The 27,043-nt window shown below is 45.0% G+C and overlaps 2 protein-coding genes across 6 annotated transcripts in view; one reads left to right on the top strand and one right to left on the bottom strand.

The window, feature by feature from the left end:
- Positions 1-87: 87 nt before the first annotated feature.
- Positions 88-2,796, top strand: eef1a1l3 (eukaryotic translation elongation factor 1 alpha 1, like 3). Its single transcript, XM_020494721.2, has 7 exons — positions 88-537; positions 618-797; positions 904-1,200; positions 1,285-1,429; positions 1,510-1,766; positions 1,961-2,195; positions 2,442-2,796. Exons 1-7 carry the CDS (start codon positions 394-396, stop codon positions 2,552-2,554), a joined length of 1,371 nt encoding a protein of 456 aa, XP_020350310.1. The 5' UTR covers positions 88-393; the 3' UTR covers positions 2,555-2,796.
- An 822-nt stretch (positions 2,797-3,618) lies between these two features.
- Positions 3,619-27,043, bottom strand: part of LOC109899463 (arf-GAP with SH3 domain, ANK repeat and PH domain-containing protein 1) — a 72,025-nt gene continuing 48,600 nt past the window's right edge. For 2 of the 5 annotated variants that reach the window (XM_031836028.1, XM_031836029.1), the window contains 15 exons: positions 23,730-23,899; positions 21,302-21,435; positions 21,007-21,098; positions 20,456-20,642; positions 19,057-19,142; positions 17,754-17,869; positions 17,403-17,470; positions 16,715-16,822; positions 15,175-15,406; positions 12,046-12,183; positions 8,695-8,773; positions 8,508-8,572; positions 7,884-8,383; positions 7,508-7,630; positions 3,619-4,944 (listed from right to left, as the gene is read on the bottom strand). In XM_031836028.1, coding sequence (XP_031691888.1) covers positions 4,870-4,944; positions 7,508-7,630; positions 7,884-8,383; positions 8,508-8,572; positions 8,695-8,773; positions 12,046-12,183; positions 15,175-15,406; positions 16,715-16,822; positions 17,403-17,470; positions 17,754-17,869; positions 19,057-19,142; positions 20,456-20,642; positions 21,007-21,098; positions 21,302-21,435; positions 23,730-23,899 — 2,173 coding nt within the window. In that variant the 3' untranslated portion in view covers positions 3,619-4,869. Of the gene's footprint in view, positions 4,945-7,507; positions 7,631-7,883; positions 8,384-8,507; positions 8,573-8,694; positions 8,774-12,045; positions 12,184-12,978; positions 13,048-15,174; positions 15,407-16,714; positions 16,823-17,402; positions 17,471-17,753; positions 17,870-19,056; positions 19,143-20,455; positions 20,643-21,006; positions 21,099-21,301; positions 21,436-23,729; positions 23,900-27,043 lie in introns of all 5 variants that reach the window. The other 3 variants (XM_031836032.1, XM_031836031.1, XM_031836030.1) reach the window with 2 other exon arrangements.

The following is a 27,043-nucleotide window of genomic DNA, read 5'->3' on the forward strand; positions in this document are numbered from 1 at the left end:
TACTTTGAAAATACAATTTATTTGTCCCTTCTTTGAAATACTGATCTAACATGATTGTGTTAGCGTTAAGCAAGAACTTTGCTTCTTGGCTTTCACCTGTCCAGTCACGTCTGATATATGATTACGACTTCAAGAACCGGGAAAGGGAAACGATGATTGATGGGCTGCACAGATGGGCGGCATTAATGAATGCACATGCCTGACTTCAATCAAAACATTACAGGTGCCCCGACTATAAAATGCCACCTACATTTTATAGCAGTCCTTTACGACGAAGAGTACGAAAGTATTTAGACTAGGGTAACGCACACAATTATTACATTCAAATTCGAGCACTATACTCTTAGAGGCTTCTTTGGGTGAAGTGTATCTGTTAGTTGAAGCTAGTTGAAAATGGTGAAGGAGAGAACCCACATAAACGTGGTCATCATAGGCCATGTTGATAGCGGAAAGTCAACCACCACTGGTCACCTGGTCTACAAATGCGGTGGTGTCGACCCAAGAACAATCGAGAAGTTTGAGAAGGCTGCAGCCCAGGTAAGAAACTAATTGTCGCAACATTTATATGTATTAAGCAACTACAACTGTAGCTAATTTTAAATTCTCTCATCCTACAGATGGGAAAGAGCTCTTTCAAATATGCCTGGGTGTTAGACAAACTGAAAGTTGAGAGGGAGCGGGGAATTACCATTGACATTTCATTGTTGAAATTCAACACACACAAATACACTATCACGATAATTGATGCTCCAGGCCATCGTGACTTCATCAAGAACATGATCACAGGGACATCACAGGTGACGTTGCCCATTGTAGTGTATCTGCCTGGGGGCTGTTAACACTTTAGGCCAATGTGAATTGGTGGTAACCTGTTTTTAAGCCTTTGTTCACCATTCATTTCAGGCTGATGTTGCCCTCCTGGTCGTGTCTGCGGCCAAAGGGGAGTTTGAGGCTGGTATCTCCAGGAATGGCCAGACCAGGGAGCATGCCTTGCTCGCCTACACGCTTGGTGTCAAGCAAATCATTGTCGCTGTAAACAAAATGGATGTGACTGAGCCACCATACAACCAGAAGCGCTTTGGTGAAGTGGTCCAAAGTGTGAGCACTTTCCTCAAAAGAATCGGTTATGATCCCACTGCTGTGCCTTTTGTTCCGATCTCTGGCTGGACCGGTGAGAACATGCTTGCCCCATCTCAGAAAGTGAGTAGTTTGTAATTGCATTCATCCACATTTAAGTATAATTTTTATCCACCTGTGACGCATGAACCCTCTTCTGCTGTGTAGATGTCCTGGTTCAAAGGCTCTAAAGTCAAGAAAGGGCATGCAAATGGGAGAACGCTACTTGAAGTCCTGGACTCCATCCATCCACCAGTGCGTGTTGCCAACAAGCCTCTGAGGCTGCCCCTGCAGGATGTATACAAGATTGGAGGTGAGGGGTGGCTCATGGGGTCTACATGTTTCACAAATTGTGAGTAGTTGGATTGTCACTTTTTTCCCCCTGTTCTACAGGAGTGGGCACAGTTCCAGTGGGGAAGATCGAGACGGGGGTCCTGAAGCCCGGCATGACCCTGATGTTCTCTCCCGCCAAGCTGACTGCCGAGGTCAAGTCCATTGAGATGCACCACGAGGGTCTGCAGGTGGCTGGGCCTGGCCACAACGTGGGCTTCAACATCAAGAACGTGTCTGTAAAGAACCTCCGTCGTGGTGATGTGGCGGGGAACGCCCAGCATGACCCTCCCTCTGATGTCAACAGCTTTGTGGCACAGGTACAGTGACATTAACCTATCTGAAAATGGCAATTCCGTATTGAAGGAGAGTGTCCCATTATCTAACGTACTGATGGTTTGTCAAACAAATCTTCCCTGGTTTAGGATGTGAATCTGTTCCCTACTAGTGCAGATCCCTCTACCTGTTCGGTAGCCCAGTACTGTTTAACTGAAGTCTTTGCGTCTTTTCACAGCTCATAATCCTGAACCATCCTGGCAAAATCAAGACTGGCTATTCTCCCGTACTGGACTGCCACACCACTCATGTGACCTGCCGCTTTGCAGAGCTGAGGGAGAAGATTGACCGTCGCACAGGGAGGAAGCTGGAGGACTTCCCCCAGACCCTGCAGTCTGGTGATGCTGCCACTGTCAAGATGAGCCCCAACAGACCCCTCTGTGTGGAGAGTTTCTTCACCTACCCTCCTTTAGGTACCCTTCTCTCAATATTTTTAGGCAACATCACTGGTAGTGGGCATGGAACTTATGGAACTAAGTGGTACATTTTCTAGTGTAATGTTTTATTAGCTCATGGCTTTCTATCCAATCCAAATGTTGATTCTGCATCATGTCTGTCTTATGATAAGGCAGATCTGGTGAACAAGCAGTAATTTATCTAAAATATGGTTGACTTGGTTTTAACAAAAGTAATTTGTTATCCATGTGTTCCATCTTCAGGTCGGTTTGCAGCGAGGGACTTGAAACAGACTGTTGCTGTGGGAGTCATTAAGTCGGTGGATAAGGACCATGGATCAAAGAAGCATGCACAGAAAGGCCAAGTCTCAAAATAAATGCATTTTTATTATACCAGCAGTTCTGGTATGAAAGAGCTTGAGGATAAAGCTTTAAGTTGACTATTGTTTGCGTATATATAATTTGTTGCAATACAAAGCACTGTTTTTGAAGAAAAAAAAAAAACCTGCTTAGCTTGTACTACCATCTGGAGTAATTTAAACAATTGAATGGCCTGTCTTAGACAAATGTAAAAGGTTGTGCAAAAAGCTTCTGATGAATAAAAGTCCTTTCACAATTACTTTGTTTCACTGAAGTGCTGTTCATCTGTGACTGTAAACTAGTGACTATTCCTTGGCTTTAGCAGCAACCACCTAAGTTTCTTTACTAGACATTTTAGCCTTGTTAAAATTAAGGCACCATGGTTGACACACATTCTATCGGCATACTGAACAAAATGTAACCCAAACAAATGGAAGATTGTACTGAGTTACGGTAAATGAGGATTGTCAATTGAAATTAAGGCCTAATCTATGGGTTTCGCATTACTGGGAATAGATATGCATCTGGATGCATAATTTCTAATGGGCCTCAGGAGCATTCATATTGACATTGAGAAATGCAGTTGTCTCGCTTATTCCTGCCCATAACCCCACTGCCACCATGGGGCACGCTGTTCACAGCAATGCCATCCATGTGGCTGAGGCTGGGTTACAAGCGTTTTGCTACTCGCAATAACATCTAACCATGTATGTGACCAATAACATTTGATTTGGACATGGGGATGGGGGGAGAGAGACTGTTGGCTTAGACATGAACATTAAATTATCTGGCACCAGCTCTTGACATTCCTACAGTCAGCATGTCAATTGCATGCTGTCTCAACTTGAGACATCTGAGCACTGCATATAGTGACCTTCTTTCCCCAATGCAAGGTGCACCTTTGTAATCATGCTGAGTCAGCTACTGTGAGGGATTATTTAGGCAAAGGAGAAAAGCTCACTAAGGGATGTGAACAAAATTTGAGAAGCTTTTTGTGCATACGGAATCTTTTAATTTCAGCTAATGGGACCAACACTTTAAATGGTGCGTTGATTTCAGTATAATAAAGGCAAAGACGTCATCCATTACAACACTTTTATTAGTACAATGGAATGATTGGGGTTGATATTCCTTTACATGGGTTGAAACCAGAGGAGAGGAAGTCAATGGGGAGTGAAGGGTACATATCCTGTTCACTATTTGCAATTTCCTGTCATCCAAAAAAGTACTCAGCGTTCTGCGGAAAACCCTGTGACAGGCAAACTATTTCTGCTTGACTGCCTCGCTGGATTTAATAAATATCCACAAACTGTCTACATTTTAGTTTGTATCCTTAACAGTGGAGCTCTCGTCTGGAAATCATTGACGCCACATTAAGTTTGAAATGTCATTGGACATTAGTTCAAATCTCTCCAGGCCATCAGAATTTTCACATTCTTGCTTACTGACATTGACCTTCCCATATGTACTTGTGAGTGTTAGTGGCTATCAGAAGTGGTTCTTCAAACCCTGATTTGAGTGGCATTTTAAATAGCACTCTGCTCAATTCCACATAGTACATCGTGAAGATAACTTGACAGTGAAACGGTGTTAAGTCTACTACTGGTGACCTGTGCGGTTCCACAGTGGGTTTCTGATATCCCACCATAAAGTAGCAGCAAGTGTCAATACTGTAAAACAATCCGTATACATGTACACACAAAGCGAGCAAGAACAAGGAATACATTGAATGAATACATATTTAATCCTCAGCTGAGTTTTCATGGTAGGTTTCAGTTGGAGACGTGAGAATCTCCAGTCTAATGTGGTGTAGGATGAGGAAACGGTGAGAGACTAGTGACATGATCTCTTTCCTATTCCTTCATATTTGGCCTTCTCCAGAAATGCAAGCAATGATATCAGGGATGACTAGTAAAATGATTACAGATAAAATGCAAACACGGCTGCCCTGATACTTGGTTATTATCTGGCAAGCAGAGAACGCATGTATGCTTGTACATGTATATACACACACACACAAATATATTTACATACATATATACACAGTAACAGCATAAACATACAATTTAGGGTAAGAGTGGCTACGGCAGCCATAGGTCGTGCTCTAAGATTAAGATAATACTGGTAAGAGGAAAAATACACACATTTGTATTTACAAAATGGATGTGCTCAGCATCCAGTGGCTAGTTGAGCCTACTTGGGTTTCTTCATTGCGTTTTTTTTTTCTCTTTAGAACACTGGTTTCACGTCAGGTTGTTACAGTAGCTATTTACAGTACAGGGGTACTTCTAGGGGTTAGGGCGGCGGGGTTAGTGCAAGCCTCGTCTGGCTGTCAGTCACTCAGGATGTGGACAAAGGACATTGGGAACACCCCTTTCCTCTCCGGGTGCCCTTCAATGTGGCCGATCTGAAAGGAAACAGAGAGAATGTGTGAGTTGAGGAGAACAGCACTGCACAGGTGTTCTTTTTCAATGTTTAGCCAGCTATTAGGTCTGTTTGGCAGTGTGAGTACGGTAAAGTTGAAACTAGTTTAAGGTAACACCCAATGAATTATATACACACTAGATGACTTACAGGGGACGCTGTTCTCAAGCAACTGCGCCACCATCTTGGCACTTCCCCACCATTGGGTGATTTGTGCTTCCCATGACTGTGTTTTTGTGTTTTAATGTGTGTGTATATATATATATGTGTATATATATATATATGTGTATATATATATATGTGTATATATATATATATATATATATATATATATATATATATATATATACACATATATGCAGTACCAGTCAAAAGTTGACACACCTACTCATTCAAGGGTTTTTATTTTTACTATTTTCTACATTGTAGAATAATAGTGAAGACATCAACACTATGAAATAACACACCATGTAGTAACCAAAAAAAAGTGTTTAACAAATCAAAATATATTTTATATTTGAGATACTTCAAAGTAGCCACCCTTTGCCTTGATGACAGCTTTGCACACGCTTGGTATTCTCTCAACCAGCTTCATGGGGTAGTCACCTGGAATGCATTTCAGTTAACAGGTGTGCCTTGTTAAAAGTGAATTTGTGGAATTTCTTTCCTTCTTAATGCATTTGAGCCAAATCAGTTGTGTTGTGACAAGGTAGGGGTGGTATACAGAAGATAGCCCTATTTGGCAAAAAGACCAAGTCCATATTATGGCAAGAACAGCTCAAATAAGCAAAGAGAAACGACAGTCCATCATTACTTTAAGACATAAAGGTCAGTCAATACGGAACATATCAAGAACTTTGAAAGTTTCTTCAAGTGCAGTTGCAAAAACCATCAAGCGCTATAATGAAACTGGCTCTCATGAAGACCGCCCCAGGAAAGGAAGACCCAGAGTTAGCTCTGCTGCAGAGGATAAGTTCATTAGCATTACCAGCCTCAGAAATCAGCAAGTAAATGCTTCACAGAGTTCAAGTAACAGACACATCTCAACATCAACTGTTCTGAGGAGACTGCGTGAATCCGGCCTTCATGGTCGAATTGCTGCATAGAAACTACTACTAAAGGATATTTATAAGAAGAAGAGACTTGCTTGGGCCAAGAAACACAAACAATGGACACTAGACTGGTGGAAATCTGTCCTTCGGTCTGATGAGTCCAAAAGTAAGATTTTTGGATCCAATCGGCGTGTCTTTGTGAGATGCAGAGTAGGTGAACGGATGATCTCCGCATGTGTGGTTCCCACCATGAAGTATGGATGAGGAGGTGTGACGGTGTGGGGGTGCTTTGCTGGTGACACTGTCAGTTTTTTATTTAGAATTCAAGGCACACTTAATCAGCACGGCTACCACAGAATTCTGCAGCAATACGCCATCCCATCTGGTTTGCGCTTAGTGGAACAGGACAATGACATGACAATGACCCAACACACCTCCAGGCTGTGTAAGGGCTATTTGACCAAGAAGAAGAGTGATGGAATGCTGCATCAGATGACCTGGCCTCTACAATCACCCGACCTCAACCCAATCGAGATGGTTTGGGATGAGTTTGACAGCAGAGTGAAGGAAATGCAGCCAACAAGTGCTCAGCAAGTGTGAACTCCTTCAAGACTGTTGGAAAAGCATTCCAGGTGAAGCTGGTTGAGAGAATGCCAAGAGTGTTCAAAGCTGTAATCAAGGCAAAGGGTGGCTACTTTGAAGAACCAAAAATCTAAACTATAATTTGTTTAACATTTTTTGGTTACTACATGATTTCATATGTGTTATTTCATAGTTTTGATGTCTTCACTATTATTCTACAATGTAGAAAGTAGTAAAAATAAAGAAAAACCCTTGAATGACTAGGTGTGTCCAAACTTTTGACTGGTACTGTATACACACACACACACATACATATACGGATTTTAAAAAATACAGATTTCCTTTATTTTAGTACATAATATAATAAAAACATATGCAATAAGGTGCTTGTAATAGAATAAAGGTATCAAAAACAAATGTAGACATTAATAAATACATTTCTATAGCTTCTAATATACAGTGCATTCGGAAAGTAGTCACACCCCTTGACTTTCTCCACATTTTGTTACATTACAGCCTTATTCTAACATGTATTACATAGTTTTTCCCCCTCATCATTCTACACACAATACCCCATAATGACAAAGCAAAAACCGTTTTTTCGACATTTTTGCAAAAGTATATAAAAAAAAACTGGAAATATTACATTTATATAGGTCTTCAGACCCTTTACTCTAGTTCAAGCACCTTTGGCAGTGATTACAGCCTTGAGTCTTCTTGGGTATAATGCAACAAGCTTGGCACACCTGTATTTGGGGATTGTAGATTGTTTTTATTTGACTTTGACTTGCATTGTTGGAGATTTGAGTTTAAGATTTTCACTGTACCCTGCAAATGTGACTATTAAACTTCTACTCTAATCTAATAGTGTTTGGGTAACATCAGTGAGCCTGTTAGGAGGAAGTTACTTACCCACCACTCCCCGTCCTCCTCTCCCGTCACTATGATCACCTCTCCCTCCACAAATGTCAGCTCGTCATCATTGTCGGCCTGGCAGTCATAGATGGTCTTCACCCGCCGAGATTTGGTCTTCCCCTAAACACACATATGAACATTACCAGAAATGTCACCAGGGACAAGTAAATAGTATGTGGAATGGTCTGGTTGCCAAAAGTTTCTGTGTTTTGACCCACCTATTAACAATTCCACTACAACCCTGTCTGTGGCTTCAACCCAAGAGGAACTGGCCCAACCAACCAGTGGGACCCATTTGCAGAACTACCCAGATATTACTCAATGATACCATTAAAGCTCTCTGATTTCTGCGGTGTCCTTAAGTGAACTTTACCGTATTCTTCCTGGGCAAGGGCACTGGTGTGTCTGGAGCACACGCCGGGCTCCCATTGGTGTCCTCGCTTCCCTGGGAGGACGGACTCTCAGTCTCTGCCTGCTGATTGGCCGTCGCTGACTCCGGGGGGTGGGGCTTCGGCGCAGGCTCTCCAGGGGGTGGTCTCGGACTGGGCAGATCTGCTACCCCTGGTTTCGGATGGCCGTCTTGGGAGAGCTGAGGTTTGGGGGGTAGGTCTTTGAGCAGGGGTTTAGGTGGTAGGTCCCCTAGCTGCGGTTTGGGGGGAAGGTCGGAGAGCTGGGGCTTGGGTGGCAGTTCTCCAGGTTTAGGGGGCAGCTCAGAGGGCTGAGGTTTGGGGGGGAGGTCCCCTAGTTGGGGCTTGTCGGGTAGAATGGCTTTTGTTAGGCATTCAGGTCCTGGAGGGGATTTCTGGAGCACCTCCGGAGGCAGACCGGGTTTGTCCATAGATGGGTGTATGGTGTCGATTTTACGCAGTGCCACTAAGAGAAGAACCAGGACGCAGGTACTATATTAAACACATGTTGACTCTAATGCTGGGCAGTATACTGAAAATAAGGTGATCTCACCTACAGTTATAGGCATTGCTAATCCAATACAACGTACCTTTCTGAGGTAGTTTGGGTAGAACCCTTGGACCAAGTGTAGACTTTGTGTTGCTAGAAGTAGTGCTGAAAACAGATGGTTATAGAAAGTTAATGAAAAATTATAAAAAGATCAGAACTCTATCATACGTAAACAATATTTAGGAAAATATTCTAAATGCCTGCCTCCAAAATGGATGCCTATGTACCTTTGCTGCTGTGGAATGCCCTCAAACTTGTTGGATAACGGTGACATCTTGTTCACAGGTGGAGGGATGGAGTCACTTCCTGAAATGTCGAGATGGCTTGTGAGATATGGATACATGCTACTCAGTGTATATAATATTCATCCCCATATTACCCCACAGCCCAAAATGGTCACCAAATAGGCACATCTTTGATTTTGATTTAATTCTCCTGATTCAATTATTATAATGAATTATTATTATTATGTATTCCATTTATACATATACTGTAACTGGTATACAAATATATTGCTGTACCCAAACATTATAGTAGAAAAGTCTCAGGGAAGGAGATGTCAGGCTGAGCTTTCCATTAGCTACTATTATGGACCCTCGGAGGTAGCCGTATGATGGGGATCAACACTGAACAAAAATATAAACGCAACATGCAACAATTTCAAAGATTTTACTGAGTTACAGTTCATATAAGAAAATCTGTCAATTGAGATAAATTCATTAGACCCTAATCTATGGATTTCGCATGACTGGGAATGCAGAAGGCATCTGTTGGTTACAGATACACTATATACACAAAGTATGTGGACACCCCTTCAAATGAGTGGATTCGGCTATTTCAGCCACAGCCGTTGCCGACAAGTGTACAAAATCGAGCACACAGACATGCAATCTCCATAGCCTAACATTGGCAGTAGATTGGCCTTACTGAAGAGCTCAGTGACTTTCAACGTGGCACCGTCATAGGATACCACCTTTCCAACAAGTCAGTTCGTCAAATTTCTGCCCTGCTAGAGCTGCCCTGGTCAAGTGTTGTTATTGTGAAGTGGAAACGTCTAGGAACAACAATGTCTCAGCCACGAAGTAGTAGGCCACACAAGCTCACAGGGACCGTTGACCGTTGCTCAGGAAGCAATGTCAGCACAAGAACTGTTCATCTGTAGCTTCATGAAATGGGTTTTCATGGCCGAGCAGCCGTACACAAGCCTAACATCACCATGCGCATTGCCAAGCGTCTGGTGGAGTGGTGTTAAGCTCGCCGTCATTGGACCCTGGAGCAGTGGACGGACAAATCTGGATTTGGCGGATGACAGGAGAACACTACCTGCCCCAATGCATAGTACCAACTGTGAAGTTGGGAGGAGGAATAATGGTCTAGGTCTGTTTTTCATGGTTCCGGCTAGGCCCATTAGCTCCAGTGAAGGGAAATGTTAATGCTACAGCATACAAATAGCATTCTAGATGATTCTGTGCTTCCAACTTTGTGAAGGCCATTTCCTGTTTCAGCATGAAAATGCCTCCGTACGCAAAGCGAGGTCCATACAGAAATGGTTTGTCGAGATCGTTATGGAAGAACTTGACTGGCCTGCACAGAGCCCTGACCTCAACCCCATCAAACATCTTTGGGATGAGTTGGAACATCGACTGCGAACCAGGCCTAATCGCCCAACATCAGTGGCCGACCTCACAAATGCTCTTGTGGCTGAATGGAAGCAAGTCCCTGCAGCAATGTTCCAACATGTAGTGGAAAGCCTTCCCAGAAGAGTGGAGGCTGTTTGGGCAGCAATGGGGGGACCAACTCCATATAATTAATGCCCATGATTTTGGAATGAGATGTTCGACGAGCAGGTGTCCACATACTTTTGGTCATGTAGTGTACCCTAAAAAAAGCTATGGATCAGAAAACTAGTCAGTATCTGGTGTGACTATCATTTGCCTCATGCAGAGCGACACATCTCCTTTGCATAGAGTTGATTAGGCTGTTGACTGTGGCCTGTGGAATGTTGTCCCAGTCTTCAATGGCTGTGTGAAGTTGCTGGATATTGGAGTGAACTGGAACACGCTGTCGTACAAGTCGATCCAGAGCATCCCAAACATGCTCAATGGGTGACATGTCTGGTGAGTATGCAGGCCATGGAAGAACTGGGACATTTTCAGCTTGCATGAATTGTATACAGATCCTTGTGACATGGGGCCGTGCATTATCATGCTGAAACATGATGGAGGTGGATGAATGTCACGACAACGGGCCTCAGGATCTCGTCACGGTATCTCTGTGCATTCAAATTGCCATTGATAAAATGCATTTGTGTTGCCCGTAGCTTATGCCTGCCCATACCCCACTGCCACGATTGGGCACTCTGTTCAAAACATTGACATCAGCAAACCACTCGCCTAGTTGAAACCTGCAGTCAGGTCAAGACCCTGGTGAAGACGAGCACGCAGATGAACTTCCCTGAGACGGTTTCTGACAGTTTGTGCAGAAATTCTTTGGTTGTGCAAACTCACAGTTTCATCAGCTGTCCGGATGGCTTGTCTCAGACAATTCCGCAGTTGAAGGTCTTTGGCTGGCATGGTTACATTTGGTTTGCGGATGTGAGACCGGTTGGACTTACTGACAAATTCTCTAAAATGACATTGGAGGCGGCTTATGGTCGGGAAATTAACATTAAATTCTCTGGCAACAGCTCTGGTGGACATTCCTGCAGTCAGCATGCCGATTGCACGCTCCCTCAAAACTTGAGGCATCTGTGGCATTGTATTCTCCAGCACAAGGTTCACCTGTGTAATGATCATGCTGTTTAATCAGCTTATTGATATGCCACACCTGTCAGGTGGATGAATTATCTTGGCAAAGGAGAAATGCTCACTAAATAGGATTTAAATACATTTGTGCACAAAGTTTGAGAGAAATAAGCTTTTTGTACATATGGAACATTTCTGGGATCTTTTATCTCAGCTCATGAAACACGAGAACTTTACACGTTGCGTTTATATTTTTGTTCAGTGTAGCTTTATTCAGCTAATAATCTACATTTCCTTCCATACTAATGCTGTTGAGGCCATTATCTCACAATACAAAAAACATCACAGATGAGACAAAATGATGACAAAAATAATGATCTGACATCCAACACTAACACATACATTTACACAGGATTGCCATCACCTTCCAAAATGGTCAGGATGTGTCTGTGTCATTGCCATCACACCATAAAATGACCAGGATGTGTCTGTGTCATTGCCATCACACCATAAAAGGACCAGGATGTGTCAGTCATTCATGAACAGCACTGACACTCATGGTCATGGGGAAGACCTGATTGGAAACACACTCAATACTAGGCCAGAGATGGGTAACTCTGATCCTGTAGGGCCTCAGTGTGGGTAAGCATTAAGATTGACTTTAGTTCAATCATGTGTTATTAGTGCTGGGCTGGAACAAAAGCCTGCACACACTACAACTGTCCAGGACCAGAGACTTTAATGTTATTATGGATCATGTCCTTCATTAATAAAGACGACCAAGCAGTATTTAGATGTGTCTGCTTGGGTCTTGCCCACCGAGGGAGGACTCACCCACGTAAATGCCCCCTCTACTGTGGGAAAGCGGGCTGGGTGGGTCAGACAGGGTGCGTTTGTGCCCGGGGGGAGGGGGCGGAGGCCTCTTCTTGGACAGGGTGGAGCTGCCTCCGGGGGTGAGGGTGGAGGGAGGAGCTGGAGGAGTGACAACATACAAACATGCAGTGAAGGGACAGGCGTCATTCATTCTGTCACCTGGGATACCAAGAGGAAGGGGAGGGGCTTGAGAGGAGAGGGTAGATGAGAGGAAGGTTTCTTGCCATCGGGACTGGGTTTAACACAATTGTTGGCCAACGTGGGGGAGATACGTTAACACAACATCAATACAGGTAAAACACAACATCCCGGTGAACAGAGAAATGCCCCCAGATAGGAATACAGAGAAGATGGACAAAGAACAATGTGTGTGTATTGTGTAGGTGTTGTTTGTGTGTGTTTTTGTGTATTTTGGAGTGGGTGTACACGCTCCTGAGACTTCTGGACCGACAGTAAAGTTGCCCCAAAGCAGCTAGTCCCATTCCCAGCTGCGTGTAAGCCTAGAAACAGACACTAGAAGATTGTGGCTAATAGAGAACTCAGCCAGTTAGAGAGGAGAGTCAGGTTGCATCCAAAAATGGCACCCTATATTGTATATAGTGCACTACTGTAGGCCCCATAGGGCACTATATAGGGAATAGAGTGTCATTTGGGACACACAGCCTACATAAGGTACGATAGCACTTTGCAGCTCAGGGGTGGCGACATGTCACAAAACGTGATAAAGCTGCGTGCAAGAAAAATGATAACCACACTTTTACAGTGCCATTGTTAAAAGTTTAAGACGCCACCACCCATATTTTTCCTGGGAAGTAAAGCGCTACCAGTGCCACTGGGCAGCAGAAAGTATACGGGCGGGCACAGCAGGACAAAATGTAAAAACAGGATATTCACTGATGTATGGTCGAGTGCCGGCCAGAGTGGCGTAGTGCGAGTGAGAGCCGAGGAATGCCAAGTGCGGCGCTGAAAGAGAAAGAAAGGAGAAAAAAAGAGAGAGAGAGAGAAGGATGAAGAGAGAGAGAGAGATGAAGAGTGTGGGAGAGAACGTATGTGAGCTTCTCCCACACACTGGTTGCATTTGAAAATGACACCCTATTCCTTATGTAGAGCACTACTTTTGACCAGAGCCCTATGCAGTCCCAGATCAAAAGTAGTGCACTTATATAGGGAATAGGGTGCCATTTGAGACGCAAGCCTCTATAAACCCCCTGATGAAATCTTATTAGTGACAAGCAAAGAAAAAGAGGAGAAATTACATCAAAACGCCTGAGGGGAAAACAAGTCAGTCCGACGCCCACTGAAAAAGAGAACTGTCCATCTCTTGTGTGTAAAGAGAAACCGCCGTTTCTCTTCACTCCGCTCAACAGTGTATTGGCGTCAACAATGTAGCCCACTGTATTGTAACAAGGATAGGGAATAGCAACCTGGGGTGTGAGTGTTTGTGTTCTAAATCTTGTCTTCGGGAGGGATGTTATGGTTCATTATAATTGTGCTGACCGTGCCGCTCGCCCCTTGGAGTGTGTTTGTACTGTCAGATAGTGTTGCTGATCAGGAAATGTCGCTGGCTGAGTCCCAAATGGCACCTTTTCCCCTATATAGTGTACTACTTCTGACCAGGGCCCATAGCGAACTATTGCACTATGTAGGGAATTGGGTGCCATTTGGGACACAGCCCTGGATTTCCATAACCAAGTGTTAACATTATCAGCCTGGTGTATTATCTATCTTGCTTTATACAATGTGTGGGTCTAATCCTGAATGCTGATTGGTTAAAACCGCATTCCAGCCGGTATCTATTCCACAAGTTACCACAGGCTAAATCTATGACTTTAAAATGCCTATTTACTCTGTTCCATCAGACTGCGCAATCCACTGTCTCTTCAGCCCAGCCAAGCGATTTACATTTGCAACATTGTTTCAATGTTCAAATTCAATCTCCAACTGTCCAATAATAATGAATGTGTCGGGTGTCTGGAGTCGGGATGAGACAGACAGGCAGGCAGCGTTTCTCAGCCAGTCGAAATCATGGATATATACAAAGAAATGTTAATTGAAAAAATGTCAAACGAAACTAAATGCAGCCAGTTTGCAGTCTTTCCAGCTTCAGTTTGAACTGATTGTGTTAGCTGTGTTGTTGGCTAGCTCTGAACAACAGTGTCCCGATGAGAGAGCACATTTTCTATGCCAGGCGAAATCGCACCTCATTAGCTCATTGTTATGGATGTATCCAAATAAATGTCACTAGTAAACAGCTTAAACAAATGGAAATGCAGCTACTTTGCTGTTATTCTGGCTGCACTTTGTGAGGTGACTGTAAGTCAGCTAGCTAGCAACAAGGAATAAGAATGTTGCCAGCCAGCATGGCAATGGAACATTTAGAACGAACGACTGTGTCGCGTCTCTGGCAACTGAACCGATAGAGAGACCGACCAGCCGGCTTGGGTAGCAACCCTAGATTTGTGTCTAGGTGCCTAACAACACCCGTGCCAATATATCCTCCAAACACCGGCTTCTCGGGCATTATCACTTTAGTGTGTCTCTCCACTCTCTCTTACACTCCATCATGCCAGCAGCCCTTAAGCCATTCTTTTGCTGGAGGTGCCTTCCTTGTGTAAGCAGTCTTTATAACAGCCGCTACCCGCCCTCTGATCGACTTATTGATAAATTCCTCTCAAGGGTGTGTGTGTGTGTGTGTAAGGTTGAGAGAGAGAGAGGAAAATACTATCAGTAAATTGGTTAACTAGCATTACAGAGAAAAACAGTCAACGTTATTACTGCATTCTTCCTGAGTACCAGTGTTAGAGATAAAAGATCATGTAAATTCCTCCATACATGTAAATTCTGGCCAACCAGACAACACTGCTATGTATCCTATGTACATTCCACAACTGGCCACATAATCTTTAGGCCATTTACATTTCAGGTAGAATTTTCCCTTAGATAGAGATCTAGGATCAGCTTCCCCCACCCCAATCCTCACCTTAACCATTAGTGGGCAAAATACAAAATGGACCAAGATCAGTGTCTAGAGGCAAATTCATCCTACACTGATAAAAGTCTGGGCCCTGGCCAATCACAACCAGGTCTCACCTTTGCCCTGGTTCCTGGGGGGTAGAGGGGGGGCATCTGCCACGGGGGAAGAGGAAGTGAGGTCGGTGGAGGCGGAGTACATCTGGTTGGTGAAGGCGCTGTAAGACATGCGCTGCTGTTTGTCCCGGTGGCTGATGAAGCCCGGCAGAGACAGCTTGTCATGGGGAGACAGGCTGGACGAGTGGCAGAAACTCTGGGGCCGCGGGGAACGGTCCTTCTTTATGGGACTAGGCTACAGACAGAGAGGAAGAGAGAGACAAGTGTCAACTTGGAAGAGGGTGAACTTAGGAACTTTGACTTTCATGTAGGCCTAGATCATGCATTGATGTCAATGGGAGATGGGTGCAAATACACTACATGACCAAAAGTATGTGGACACCTGCTCGTCGAACATCTCATTCCAAAATCATGGGCATTAATATGGAGTTGGTCCTCCCTTTGCTGCTATAACAGCCTCCACTCTTCTGGGAAGGCTTTCCACTAGATGTTGGAACATTGCTGCGGGGACTTGCTTCAATTCAGCCACAAGAGCATTAGTCAGGTCAGGCACTGATGTTGGGTGATTAGGCCAGGCTCGCAGTCGGTGTTCCAATTCATCCCAAAGATGTTTGATGCGGTTGAGATCAGAGCTCTCTCCAGGCCAGTCAAGTTCTTCCACACCGATCTTGACAAAGAATTTCTGTATGGACCTCGCTTTGGGCACGAGGGCATTGTCATGCTGAAACAGGAAAGGGCCTTCCCCAAACTGTTGCCACAAAGTTGGAAGCGCTGGATCGTCTAGAATGTCATTTTATCATGTAGTGTTAACATTTCCCTTATATGGAACTAAGGGGCCTAGACCAAACCAAGAAAAACAGCCCCAGACCATTATTCCTCCTCCACCAAACTTGACAGTTGAAACTATGCATTGCGGAGTAAGCATTCTCCTGGCATCCGCCAAACCCAGATTTGTCCGTCAGACTGCCAAATGGTGAATTCGTGATTCATCACGCCAGAGAACGCGTTTCCACTGCTCAAGAGTCCAATGGTGGTGAGCTTTACATCACTCCAGCCGACACTTGGCACTGCGCATGGTGATCTGAGGCTTGTATGCGGCTGCTCTGCCATGGAAACCAATTTCATGAAGCTCCCAACGAACAGTTGTTGTGCTGACGTTGCTTTTGGAGGCATTTTGGAACGCGGTGGTGAGTGTTGCAAGCGAGGACAATTTACAATAACAGCACTTACAGTTGACCGGGGCAGCTCTAGTAGGGCAGAAATTTCACAAACTGACTTGTTGGAAATGTGGCATCCTATGACGGTGCCATGTTGAAAGTCACTGAGCTCTTCAATAAGGCCATTCTACTGCCAATGTTAGTCTATGGTGAATGCATAGCTGCGTGTTAGATTTTATACACCTGTCAGCAACGGGTGTGGCTGAAATAGCCGAATTCACAAATTGTCCACATACTTTTGTATATATATATATATAGAGTATTTGCACATGGATTTCAAGTTGTGTGCTCTGTCCAGACGTGTGAACCTGCAGTCCCAGTCTGACCTTGTCATCGAGATCATCATCGCTCTCGTCCAGCTCCTCCAGCCTCAGGCTCCACTCATACTCCACGTGGACATGTGGGTAATACTTCCCCGCTGCCGCCTGCACCAGCTGAAACCAGGAAATACAGAGGACATACAAATGAACACACAGTGAACAGTGGTCCCGTGTGGCTCCGTTGGTAGTGCATGGCGCTTGCTACGCCCGGGCTGCGGGTTCGATTCCCACGGGGGACCAGTATGAACTCACTGCTGTAAGTGTCCGAGCGTCTGTTAAATGACCTAAATGTAATTATAACCCGTAAGTCAGTCGAAGGGAACTCTATCATAACCAACAATGAATACCTCCAACATTCATTTGATTGTTTGCTCTCCCCTTAAATGTGATGTTCAAAACATGACATCATTTCACTGATGGTAAAAGCACCAACTTAGGTTTTCTGTGTGCAAATAGTAACCGTACATCAGCAACGGCCTCCTCTCTGAAGCCTGGGTAGGTCTTTGGCTGTGTCCAAAGATGTGCCGGTCAACAAGTCCCTTCGATCTATACTATCTACCGTGCTGCTACATCATCAGATGAGGCGTGGATGCTACTTCGACAAAGAACACGATTGCATCTCTAAGTACGGCTATCGATTCATGTCATCAACAGTCAAACATATGGTGGCTCGTGTCCACAGTGGGATACTTACTGCCTCCTCACACTGACTGTTCTTCATACGCCTGGCAATATCCAGCGCCATCTCACCATTCTGATTGGCTAAAAGAACAGGCAAGATATTGGTTACGCTAGATGCATACATTCCGTCCACGTGTATAAAACCAGTGGAGGCTGCCGAGGGGAGGACGGCTCATGATAATGGCTGGAATGGCATCAAACACATGGAAGCCATGTGCCATTACAGCTGTTACCACGAGCCTGTCCTCCCCCAACCTCCTGTGGTATAAAATACAATTCTGATTCGCCAAAAACAGAACAGGCATGTTAACATAACCAAGTCAGAATACATTTACATATGAGTGTGTGTATGTGTGTTACTCACTGATGTCAGTGGCTGGTTTGCCCCTCAGCAGTAGTTTGAGGCATTCGTGTTTCTCGTACATGCAGCAGTAGTGCAGGGCAGTGTTTCCCCACTCTGTCTGCTTATCCAGGTTCCCACTGTGACACACACACACACACACGCACACACGCACACGGTCATGTCACGGGTCACACCCCAGACGCCATTTTGCACAGAGGTAAAGTTGTCACACTGTCGTTCATGCTTTGATCATACATACTGCTTTAAGAGACAAACTGACCTTTAAAATATCTATTTGTCACTACGGCTGACAAAATATAAACAGAGTGCAAAACATTAGAAACACCTGCTCTTTCCATGAGACTGACCAGGTCATTAAGCCTTCCGACAATCGAGACATGGATTGTGTACGTGCGCCATTCAGAGGGTGAATGGGCAAGACACACGATTTCAGTGACTTTGAACGGGCTATGGTGGTAGGTGCCAGGTGCACTGGTTTAAGTGTGTTGAGAACTGCAGCGCTGCTGGGTTCTTCACGCTCAACTGTTTCATGAGTGTATCAAGACTGGTCCAGCACCCAAAGGACATCCAGCCAACTTGACACAACTGTGGGAAGTCAACATGGGCCAGTATCCCTGTGGAACGCTTTCGACACCTTGTGGAGTTCATGCCCCCACGAATTGAGGCTGTTCTGAGGGCAAAAGGGGGTGCAACTCAATATTAGGAAGGTGTCCTTCACAGTCACACTAGCACGTTGACAGGTAAGTGTTTGGTCCCCGTTTCATCTCCTCCTACCTCTGAATCGAAAACAATTAGGCCAATTACCAAGTGTAAGCATGAAATCGTGAAGGTGGACCGATTCATTAATGAGGAGCCATTTCCCGGTATCAGTCTGCCCGGGGTGCAGCGAGGCAGGGGGAGCAAACAATTGAAAAGACTGATGAATAAATGAAGGCGGAGAACAAGTGTCTGCCTGACCCAGTTCTGTTCGCCTTGTGGGAATCTAAGCTGTGCTGAGCTCTACTCTGCTCATCTTCCTCTTGCAGCGGTGCAGCGATAGGAAGGGAACACTACTGCTTTCCATGAAGCTATTCCATTGAAATTCTCACATTTAACACCTCAATTTACATGACCAAACGGTGGAAATACTACTTATTTATAATATTCTGTTATGTTTCTTAGTATTTGGGCACAACAGCTTACGAAGTGTGTGCTTTCACTGCTTTTAAAATCCAATTTCACATTAGCCCAACGCTATGGTGGCCTGTTTGGCATAAAATGCTTATCTTCACTTTATTGACGGGGCCTTATTTGGGCATTTTACCTGTTTTGTACGAGGAAGTCCACAAGGTGTAGTGAGGTCTGGTCGGCGGTGCGCACAGAGTAGTGGAGCGCAGTCTCTCCGGCCTCCTGAAGGGGGCGATCACATACAGCAAAGACATGAGAGACTTTCGACATGGGGAGAACAGCAGGCAGCATCCATTCTACACTCTCTCTCGCTCAGCATTTAAAGAGGTTGCAGTCAACAAAATGGCTCCTAAAAATAGCTCGTCTCCCCCTCAAGGGAAGACTGCGAGTGTGATGCGAACATTTCTATGACAGACAGAGGTTTGGACGTACCGATGTCGGTAGAAGACACTGAAACGATAAGCCAGCTTCAGTTTTACAGCCCTTCCTGCCCAATATGAACAAAGGTCACCGCCACCAGCACCTCATTGGCTGTGATTGAACTCACACTTGCCGAGATAATCAACCATCAAGTCGTTGAGATCTTCCTTGGTGGGTCTATCTTTCAAACGGCACACGTGTCGTTGCGTCTCCTTGTGTCTCCTCTAATTGAAAATGACTGGTAGCTACGTCGCTGATTATCTCTATGAGTCCCCAGTAAGGGAGACTTATTTGGGAAGAGTGAGGACACAGTGACACACGCAATACCAATGACTATGAGTCAAACAGAGATGCAGGGTATCCGTTCAGGAAGAGGGAGAGGCTACTTTATCATGTATTCCTGTCACACCCTCACTGTCTGCGGCTCTGGGTACTGATATCTGCTGTCTGCTGGGGATCATATTAGAATTCACTACTTTTGACCAGAGCCCTGGGATGCAGCCTCTCAGAGCAGATCCACTGACAGCCAGGGTTGTATTAGATATCAGTGAGTCAGCCTGGGCTAGAAGCTCTGCCTGCTTTCAAACAGCGTCAGTGACTCATCCCTGGCCACTATTCCCTATGGACTACTTCTGAGAGCACACCGCAGTGCTACGTGGTTCAATGTTTAGTGGGCGGCAGTAGTGATAGCTTAACTGAGTCACTTTTCTCGTTTGGGCATTGTTGTCTTGTCCAACATTGCCCAGTAGTAAAAACTCTTGTTTTTCTCAGTGGACTGCTCATTACTTTGCCCATGTAGAGAACAGCCACCTTACAGACTCAGTACAATTTAGTATTTCCCTATTAAACAGTACCCTTCTGCTCATTATGTAAAACCAAACCCCCCCCATACCAGATCTGGGCCCATATTCATCAAAGCGTCAGAGTATAGATGCTGATTTAGGATCAGTTTTAACTTTTGGATCATAATGAATAAGATTACATGGACGGGGGGGGGGGGGACACCTGATCCTAGATCAGCAATCCTATGAGACGCTTTAAGAATATGTGCCCTGTTCAGGTGAGATGAGATCATAATACAGTCCAGGGTCTGTGACGTCAGAGGTCAGACTCACCTGTCCACCCTCAGGCAGTGGCTCCATTAGCTCCACCCCCTCAGCGTACACCTGGATGAGAGACAGCAGGTCCCTGGACTTGACCGCCTCACACAGCTCGATGGTCTTAGCTGCCGAGGAGGTACAGGTCTTCCGTGCAAACTTGTGGTCCACATACTTAGCATTGATGAACTCCTTCCTCACTGTCCTGTAGGAGGGAGAGAGACGCGGGGAAGAGGAGGAGAATAAGGAGACGGTTTTCGGGAATGCTTGTGTGGATATTTTCTCCCGTAGGGATCCTTAAATTCAGTTTCTAGCACGAACGGTTTCCTGACCGAGATGGATGGATTTTTTTTTTAGCCATGTTGCTAAGATGCCAATGGCCATTCTAGTGTTCCAATTGATTTCTGTGGCTTTTCCCGCCAGACACATCTACCTGCATAAGCTCAAACAACATACTCCTGATTATGCTTCCAGTGATGTCAAGTGACAAGTGAAAGTGAGGTAACATTTCCACGGAGCTTCTAGTTTCCAAGAAGTTCATGTAGTCGTTGATGCCTCTGAGTACTTACATGTCACTTGAAGGTGTGGGTTTGGGTGAGGGACCAGGAAGGTTCTCCTCCATTATTTCATTGAAACTACTGTTCCCTACGTTCTTAGCCAGCTGTGAAGGGAAAAAAATCAAGTCACTTATGAATGTCAAGATGCTCGTTAGAAGCACTTTGCTCGAATTGCCGTAATCACAATCACGTTGTAATCCAGATGTATTTATTTCTATCCTGTTTCTGAATCTATTTTGCATGTTGATCTACTGTGGAAAAAAAACGTTATATAATGTTCACCAAATGTATTTCTTTTTTCACTCACCAAGAGTTCAGAGGTGCCTAGCTTATCTAGCTCCATGGATTGGATGCGTGAGATGTGAACTCCCATCTCCCGGTGGATTCCAGAGCACTCGATGCAGGTCAGGATGCCCAGGTTAGTGGACAGCCATTTTGGATCTAAGGGCACAGACAACATGACAATGTACTCAAGTTAGAGAGCAGCCATTTTGTGGAGCACAGGCTTGTGGATAGGCGTCTTGGCTACACAACCACAAAAATATGGCTGGAATTTACAGTTTAGTGCACAGCTGTTTTGGCTCCAAAAAGAACATAGATGTTTTGTCAAAGTACTAACACAAATATACAATTTACAGTTGAAATCCAGAACGATAATGCTGAACACAAGGGGGTTTCATTTGTGATCTGAACACTTGCATGTAGCCCCAAACAAAAGAAAACGGACTGATGCGGGGAGGGACAAACTGAACGTATAAAACAATTTTGTTTTCGTTTTCCGTTGCAAAACGTTTTGCTATGGTGTGCACAAATGAATACAACCCAGGTCCACCATCACCATCAAATGTGAGCAGCGGCAATGCACAGCACATACCACTAGAGGGCCTCGGCAGCCTCAGACCCACCAACCATACCGACTGGACTACCAGAGCCCAGCAACTATAAAACATTGCATCATTCTGTGTCAAGCAGAACGCCTGTACATGCTCTGACAGCAGAGCCATGTGGTGGAGGGCTAGAGAGGCTTTGGGCTCTTCCCAGTAAACCGCTACAGTGACTGACACCACAGCCAAGCATGAGTGATGCAACTTAAGGAGGCTTAAACCCAAGCCTAAGAGCCCTACGCAGCTATGCAGATGTAAACACACTATTTTTACAGATGGCTGAGTGCTGTTAGCTGTCAGGCTAACTAGCGTGTCCGGATTTGACAGGTCTGTGCCGGACGGACTCAGGCGGGTGGAATGGTTTCAGAATCGGCCAAACACCAATGAGTCACATGCAGGATGGCAAAAGATGACCGAAGAGATGACAGGAAGCACAGGGTGGGGTGAGAGCTCTAGAGCTGCAAAAAAACATTTGACACTAATACTCCTCTAGAGAGCTGTATTTCAGGCAGGATGGGCCACAGGAGCAACCTAAATAACCCTGCAGTACACTAGCGCATTATCAACGCATTATCAAATAAGCTCACCCCATAGAGGGGAAATCAGCAAAATTCTGCCTGTGTGTGTATGAATTATGTAATGTAGTGATGTAACGATGTTGTCGCAACAAACACAGGGTTTTTCTTCTTCGCTAGTGGCCTGCACTCTCCTCAGTGGGATCTGTGTGTTTATGCTGACAGTGTGTGTGTATTGGGGGGAGTCAGAGGGCCAGGGTGTTTCTGCTTGGGGAGTGCTGAGCCTCTGTTTTTACAGCAGGGGAGGATCAAGTCAGAGGGCCAGGGGCCAGAAAGGACCAGCACCACTGTTCTATCCTGAATACAGAAAAGGCTCCTGGTGCTGCTTTGCTGCTTGTTTGGTTAAGGGTGACTTTGCAGGAGAGCTGCATAGCATATGCCTAACTACTAAGGGAGATAGGGAGCAGCCATGACAGTGCAGAAGAGTGGATCGATGTTGGGCTGAGCAGGGACTTCTGAGGGACAACCTTGAAGATGGTTGAGGATGTGTGAGTTCTATGGTGATGTGTGAGTTCTATGGTGATGTGTGAGTTCTACAGGGATGTGTGAGTTCTACAGGGATGTGTGAGTTCTACAGGGATGTGTGAGTTCTACAGGGATGTGTGACTTCTACAGGGATGTGTGACTTCTATAGGGATGTGTGAGTTCTACAGGAATGTGTGAGTTCTATAGGAATGTGTGAGTTCTATAGGAATGTGTGAGTTCTACAGGGATGTGTGAGTTCTACAGGGATGTGTGACTTCTACAGGGATGTGTGACTTCTACAGGGATGTGTGACTTCTACAGGGATGTGTGAGTTCTACAGGGATGTGTGAGTTCTACAGGAATGTGTGAGTTCTACATGGATGTGAGTTCTACATGGATGTGTGAGTTCTACAGGGATGTGTGACTTCTACATGAATGTGTGAGTTCTACATGGATGTGTGAGTTCTACATGGATGTGTGAGTTCTACATGGATGTGTGAGTTCTACATGGATGTGTGAGTTCTACATGGATGTGTGACTTCTTTAGGAATGTGTGAGTTCTACAGGGATGTATGAGTTCTACAGGGGTGTGTGAGTTCTACAGGCATGTGTGAGTTCTACAGGGAGGTGTGAGTTCTACCGGGAGGTGTGTGTTCAAGGGTGAGATAAAATGCTGCAGCAAAGGTTCTGTTGTCTTCTGTAGTGGTATAGTGGAGAATCTACAATGTGAGAACCCCTTGGAAAACCACAGCGGTTGTGCATGTCCCAGGACCAAACACACGGGCACCCATAGATGTCGTACTATACGTACCTGCAGCGCCACAGTCACAGCAGACTTCATTGCCAGGCATGCGCAGCACCTCCTCTATGATGGCTTTGGTCAGGTCCTCCAGGCCATCCTCTCCTCCTACTCCGTCCTCTTCTCCGCGGAACGCCATGTTCAGAGCTTCCTCCTTACTGTTGGATAGCACAGAGATCCAGCTACACGCGGCAGAGAAACGAAAGAGCAGAGAGAACAAGTTATTACAAAAGCACGGGGGTTTTCAACACGTACAAGCACTGAGTTACATATGTAGAGGCTTTTAGACGAGAGGACCACAGTGGAAATAAGCACTGAGTTACATAGGTAGAGGCTTTTAGACGAGAGGACCACAGTGGAAATAAGCACTGAGTTACATAGGTAGAGGCTTTTAGACGAGAGGACCACAGTGGAAATAAGCACTGAGTTACATAGGTAGAGACTTTTAGACGAGAGGACCACAGTGGAAATAAGCACAGAGTTACATAGGTAGAGGCTTTTAGACGAGAGGACCACAGTGGAAATAAGCACTGAGTTACATAGGTAGAGGCTTTTAGACGAGAGGACCACAGTGGAAATAAGCACTGAGTTACATAGGTAGAGGCTTTTAGACGAGAGGACCACAGTGGAAATAAGCACTGAGTTACATAGGTAGAGGCTTTTAGACGAGAGGACCACAGTGGAAATAAGCACTGAGTTACATAGGTAGAGGCTTTTAGACGAGAGGACCACAGTGGAAATAAGCACTGAGTTACATAGGTAGAGGCTTTTAGACGTGAGGACCACAGTGGAAATAAGCACTGAGTTACATAGGTAGAGGCTTTTAGACGAGAGGACCACAGTGGAAATAAGCACTGAGTTACATAGGTAGAGGCTTTTAGACGAGAGGACCACAGTGGAAATAAGCACTGAGTTACATAGGTAGAGGCTTTTAGACGAGAGGACCACAGTGGAAATAAGCACTGAGTTACATAGGTAGAGGCTTTTAGACGAGAGGACCACAGTGAAAATAAGCACTGAGTTACATAGGTAGAGGCTTTTAGACGAGAGGACCACAGTGGAAATAAGCACTGAGTTACATAGGTAGAGGCTTTTAGACGAGAGGACCACAGTGGAAATAAGCACTGAGTTACATAGGTAGAGGCTTTTAGACGAGAGGACCACAGTGGAAATAAGCACTGAGTTACATAGGTAGAGGCTTTTAGACGAGAGGACCACAGTGGAAATAAGCACTGAGTTACATAGGTAGAGGCTTTTAGACGAGAGGACCACAGTGGAAATAAGCACTGAGTTACATAGGTAGAGGCTTTTAGACGAGAGGACCACAGTGGAAATAACAACTGAGTTACATAGGTAGAGGCTTTTAGACGAGAGGACCACAGTGGAAATAAGCACTGAGTTACATAGGTAGAGGCTTTTAGACGTGAGGACCACAGTGGAAATAAGCACTGAGTTACATAGGTAGAGGCTTTTAGACGAGAGGACCACAGTGGAAATAAGCACTGAGTTACATAGGTAGAGGCTTTTAGACGAGAGGACCACAGTGGAAATAAGCACTGAGTTACATAGGTAGAGGCTTTTAGACGAGAGGACCACAGTGGAAATAAGCACTGAGTTACATAGGTAGAGGCTTTTAGACGAGAGGACCACAGTGGAAATAAGCACTGAGTTACATAGGTAGAGGCTTTTAGACGAGAGGACCACAGTGGAAATAAGCACTGAGTTACATAGGTAGAGGCTTTTAGACGAGAGGACCACAGTGGAAATAAGCACTGAGTTACATAGGTAGAGGCTTTTAGACGAGAGGACCACAGTGGAAATAAGCACTGAGTTACATAGGTAGAGGCTTTTAGACGAGAGGACCACAGTGGAAATAAGCACTGAGTTACATAGGTAGAGGCTTTTAGACGAGAGGACCACAGTGGAAATAAGCACTGAGTTACATAGGTAGAGGCTTTTAGACGAGAGGACCACAGTGGAAATAACAACTGAGTTACATAGGTAGAGGCTTTTAGACGAGAGGACCACAGTGGAAATAAGCACTGAGTTACATAGGTAGAGGCTTTTAGACGAGAGGACCACAGTGGAAATAAGCACTGAGTTACATAGGTAGAGGCTTTTAGACGAGAGGACCACAGTGGAAATAAGCACTGAGTTACATATGTAGAGGCTTTTAGACGAGAGGACCACAGTGGAAATAAGCACTGAGTTACATAGGTAGAGGCTTTTAGACGAGAGGACCACAGTGGAAATAAGCACTGAGTTACATAGGTAGAGGCTTTTAGACGAGAGGACCACAGTGGAAATAAGCACTGAGTTACATAGGTAGAGGCTTTTAGACGAGAGGACCACAGTGGAAATAAGCACTGAGTTACATAGGTAGAGGCTTTTAGACGAGAGGACCACAGTGAAAATAAGCACTGAGTTACATAGGTAGAGGCTTTTAGACGAGAGGACCACAGTGGAAATAAGCACTGAGTTACATAGGTAGAGGCTTTTAGACGAGAGGACCACAGTGGAAATAAGCACTGAGTTACATAGGTAGAGGCTTTTAGACGAGAGGACCACAGTGGAAATAAGCACTGAGTTACATAGGTAGAGGCTTTTAGACGAGAGGACCACAGTGGAAATAAGCACTGAGTTACATAGGTAGAGGCTTTTAGACGAGAGGACCACAGTGGAAATAAGCACTGAGTTACATAGGTAGAGGCTTTTAGACGAGAGGACCACAGTGGAAATAACAACTGAGTTACATAGGTAGAGGCTTTTAGACGAGAGGACCACAGTGGAAATAAGCACTGAGTTACATAGGTAGAGGCTTTTAGACGAGAGGACCACAGTGGAAATAAGCACTGAGTTACATAGGTAGAGGCTTTTAGACGAGAGGACCACAGTGGAAATAAGCACTGAGTTACATAGGTAGAGGCTTTTAGACGTGAGGACCACAGTGGAAATAAGCACTGAGTTACATAGGTAGAGGCTTTTAGACGAGAGGACCACAGTGGAAATAAGCACTGAGTTACATAGGTAGAGGCTTTTAGACGAGAGGACCACAGTGGAAATAAGCACTGAGTTACATAGGTAGAGGCTTTTAGACGAGAGGACCACAGTGGAAATAAGCACTGAGTTACATAGGTAGAGGCTTTTAGACGAGAGGACCACAGTGGAAATAAGCACTGAGTTACATAGGTAGAGGCTTTTAGACGAGAGGACCACAGTGGAAATAAGCACTGAGTTACATAGGTAGAGGCTTTTAGACGAGAGGACCACAGTGGAAATAAGCACTGAGTTACATAGGTAGAGGCTTTTAGACGAGAGGACCACAG

This window comes from Oncorhynchus kisutch, linkage group LG11, assembly GCF_002021735.2.
Source record: "Oncorhynchus kisutch isolate 150728-3 linkage group LG11, Okis_V2, whole genome shotgun sequence".
Classification (NCBI taxonomy): Eukaryota; Metazoa; Chordata; class Actinopteri; order Salmoniformes; family Salmonidae; genus Oncorhynchus; species Oncorhynchus kisutch.

Excerpts from the sequence above, each read along its gene's own strand:
- eef1a1l3 (XM_020494721.2), top strand. The coding sequence starts at position 394 with ATGGTGAAGGAGAGAACCCACATAAACGTGGTCATCATAGGCCATGTT. Across the intron at positions 538-617 it reads TTGAGAAGGCTGCAGCCCAG|ATGGGAAAGAGCTCTTTCAA; the intron begins GTAAGAAACTAA and ends CTCATCCTACAG. Across the intron at positions 798-903 it reads TGATCACAGGGACATCACAG|GCTGATGTTGCCCTCCTGGT; the intron begins GTGACGTTGCCC and ends CATTCATTTCAG.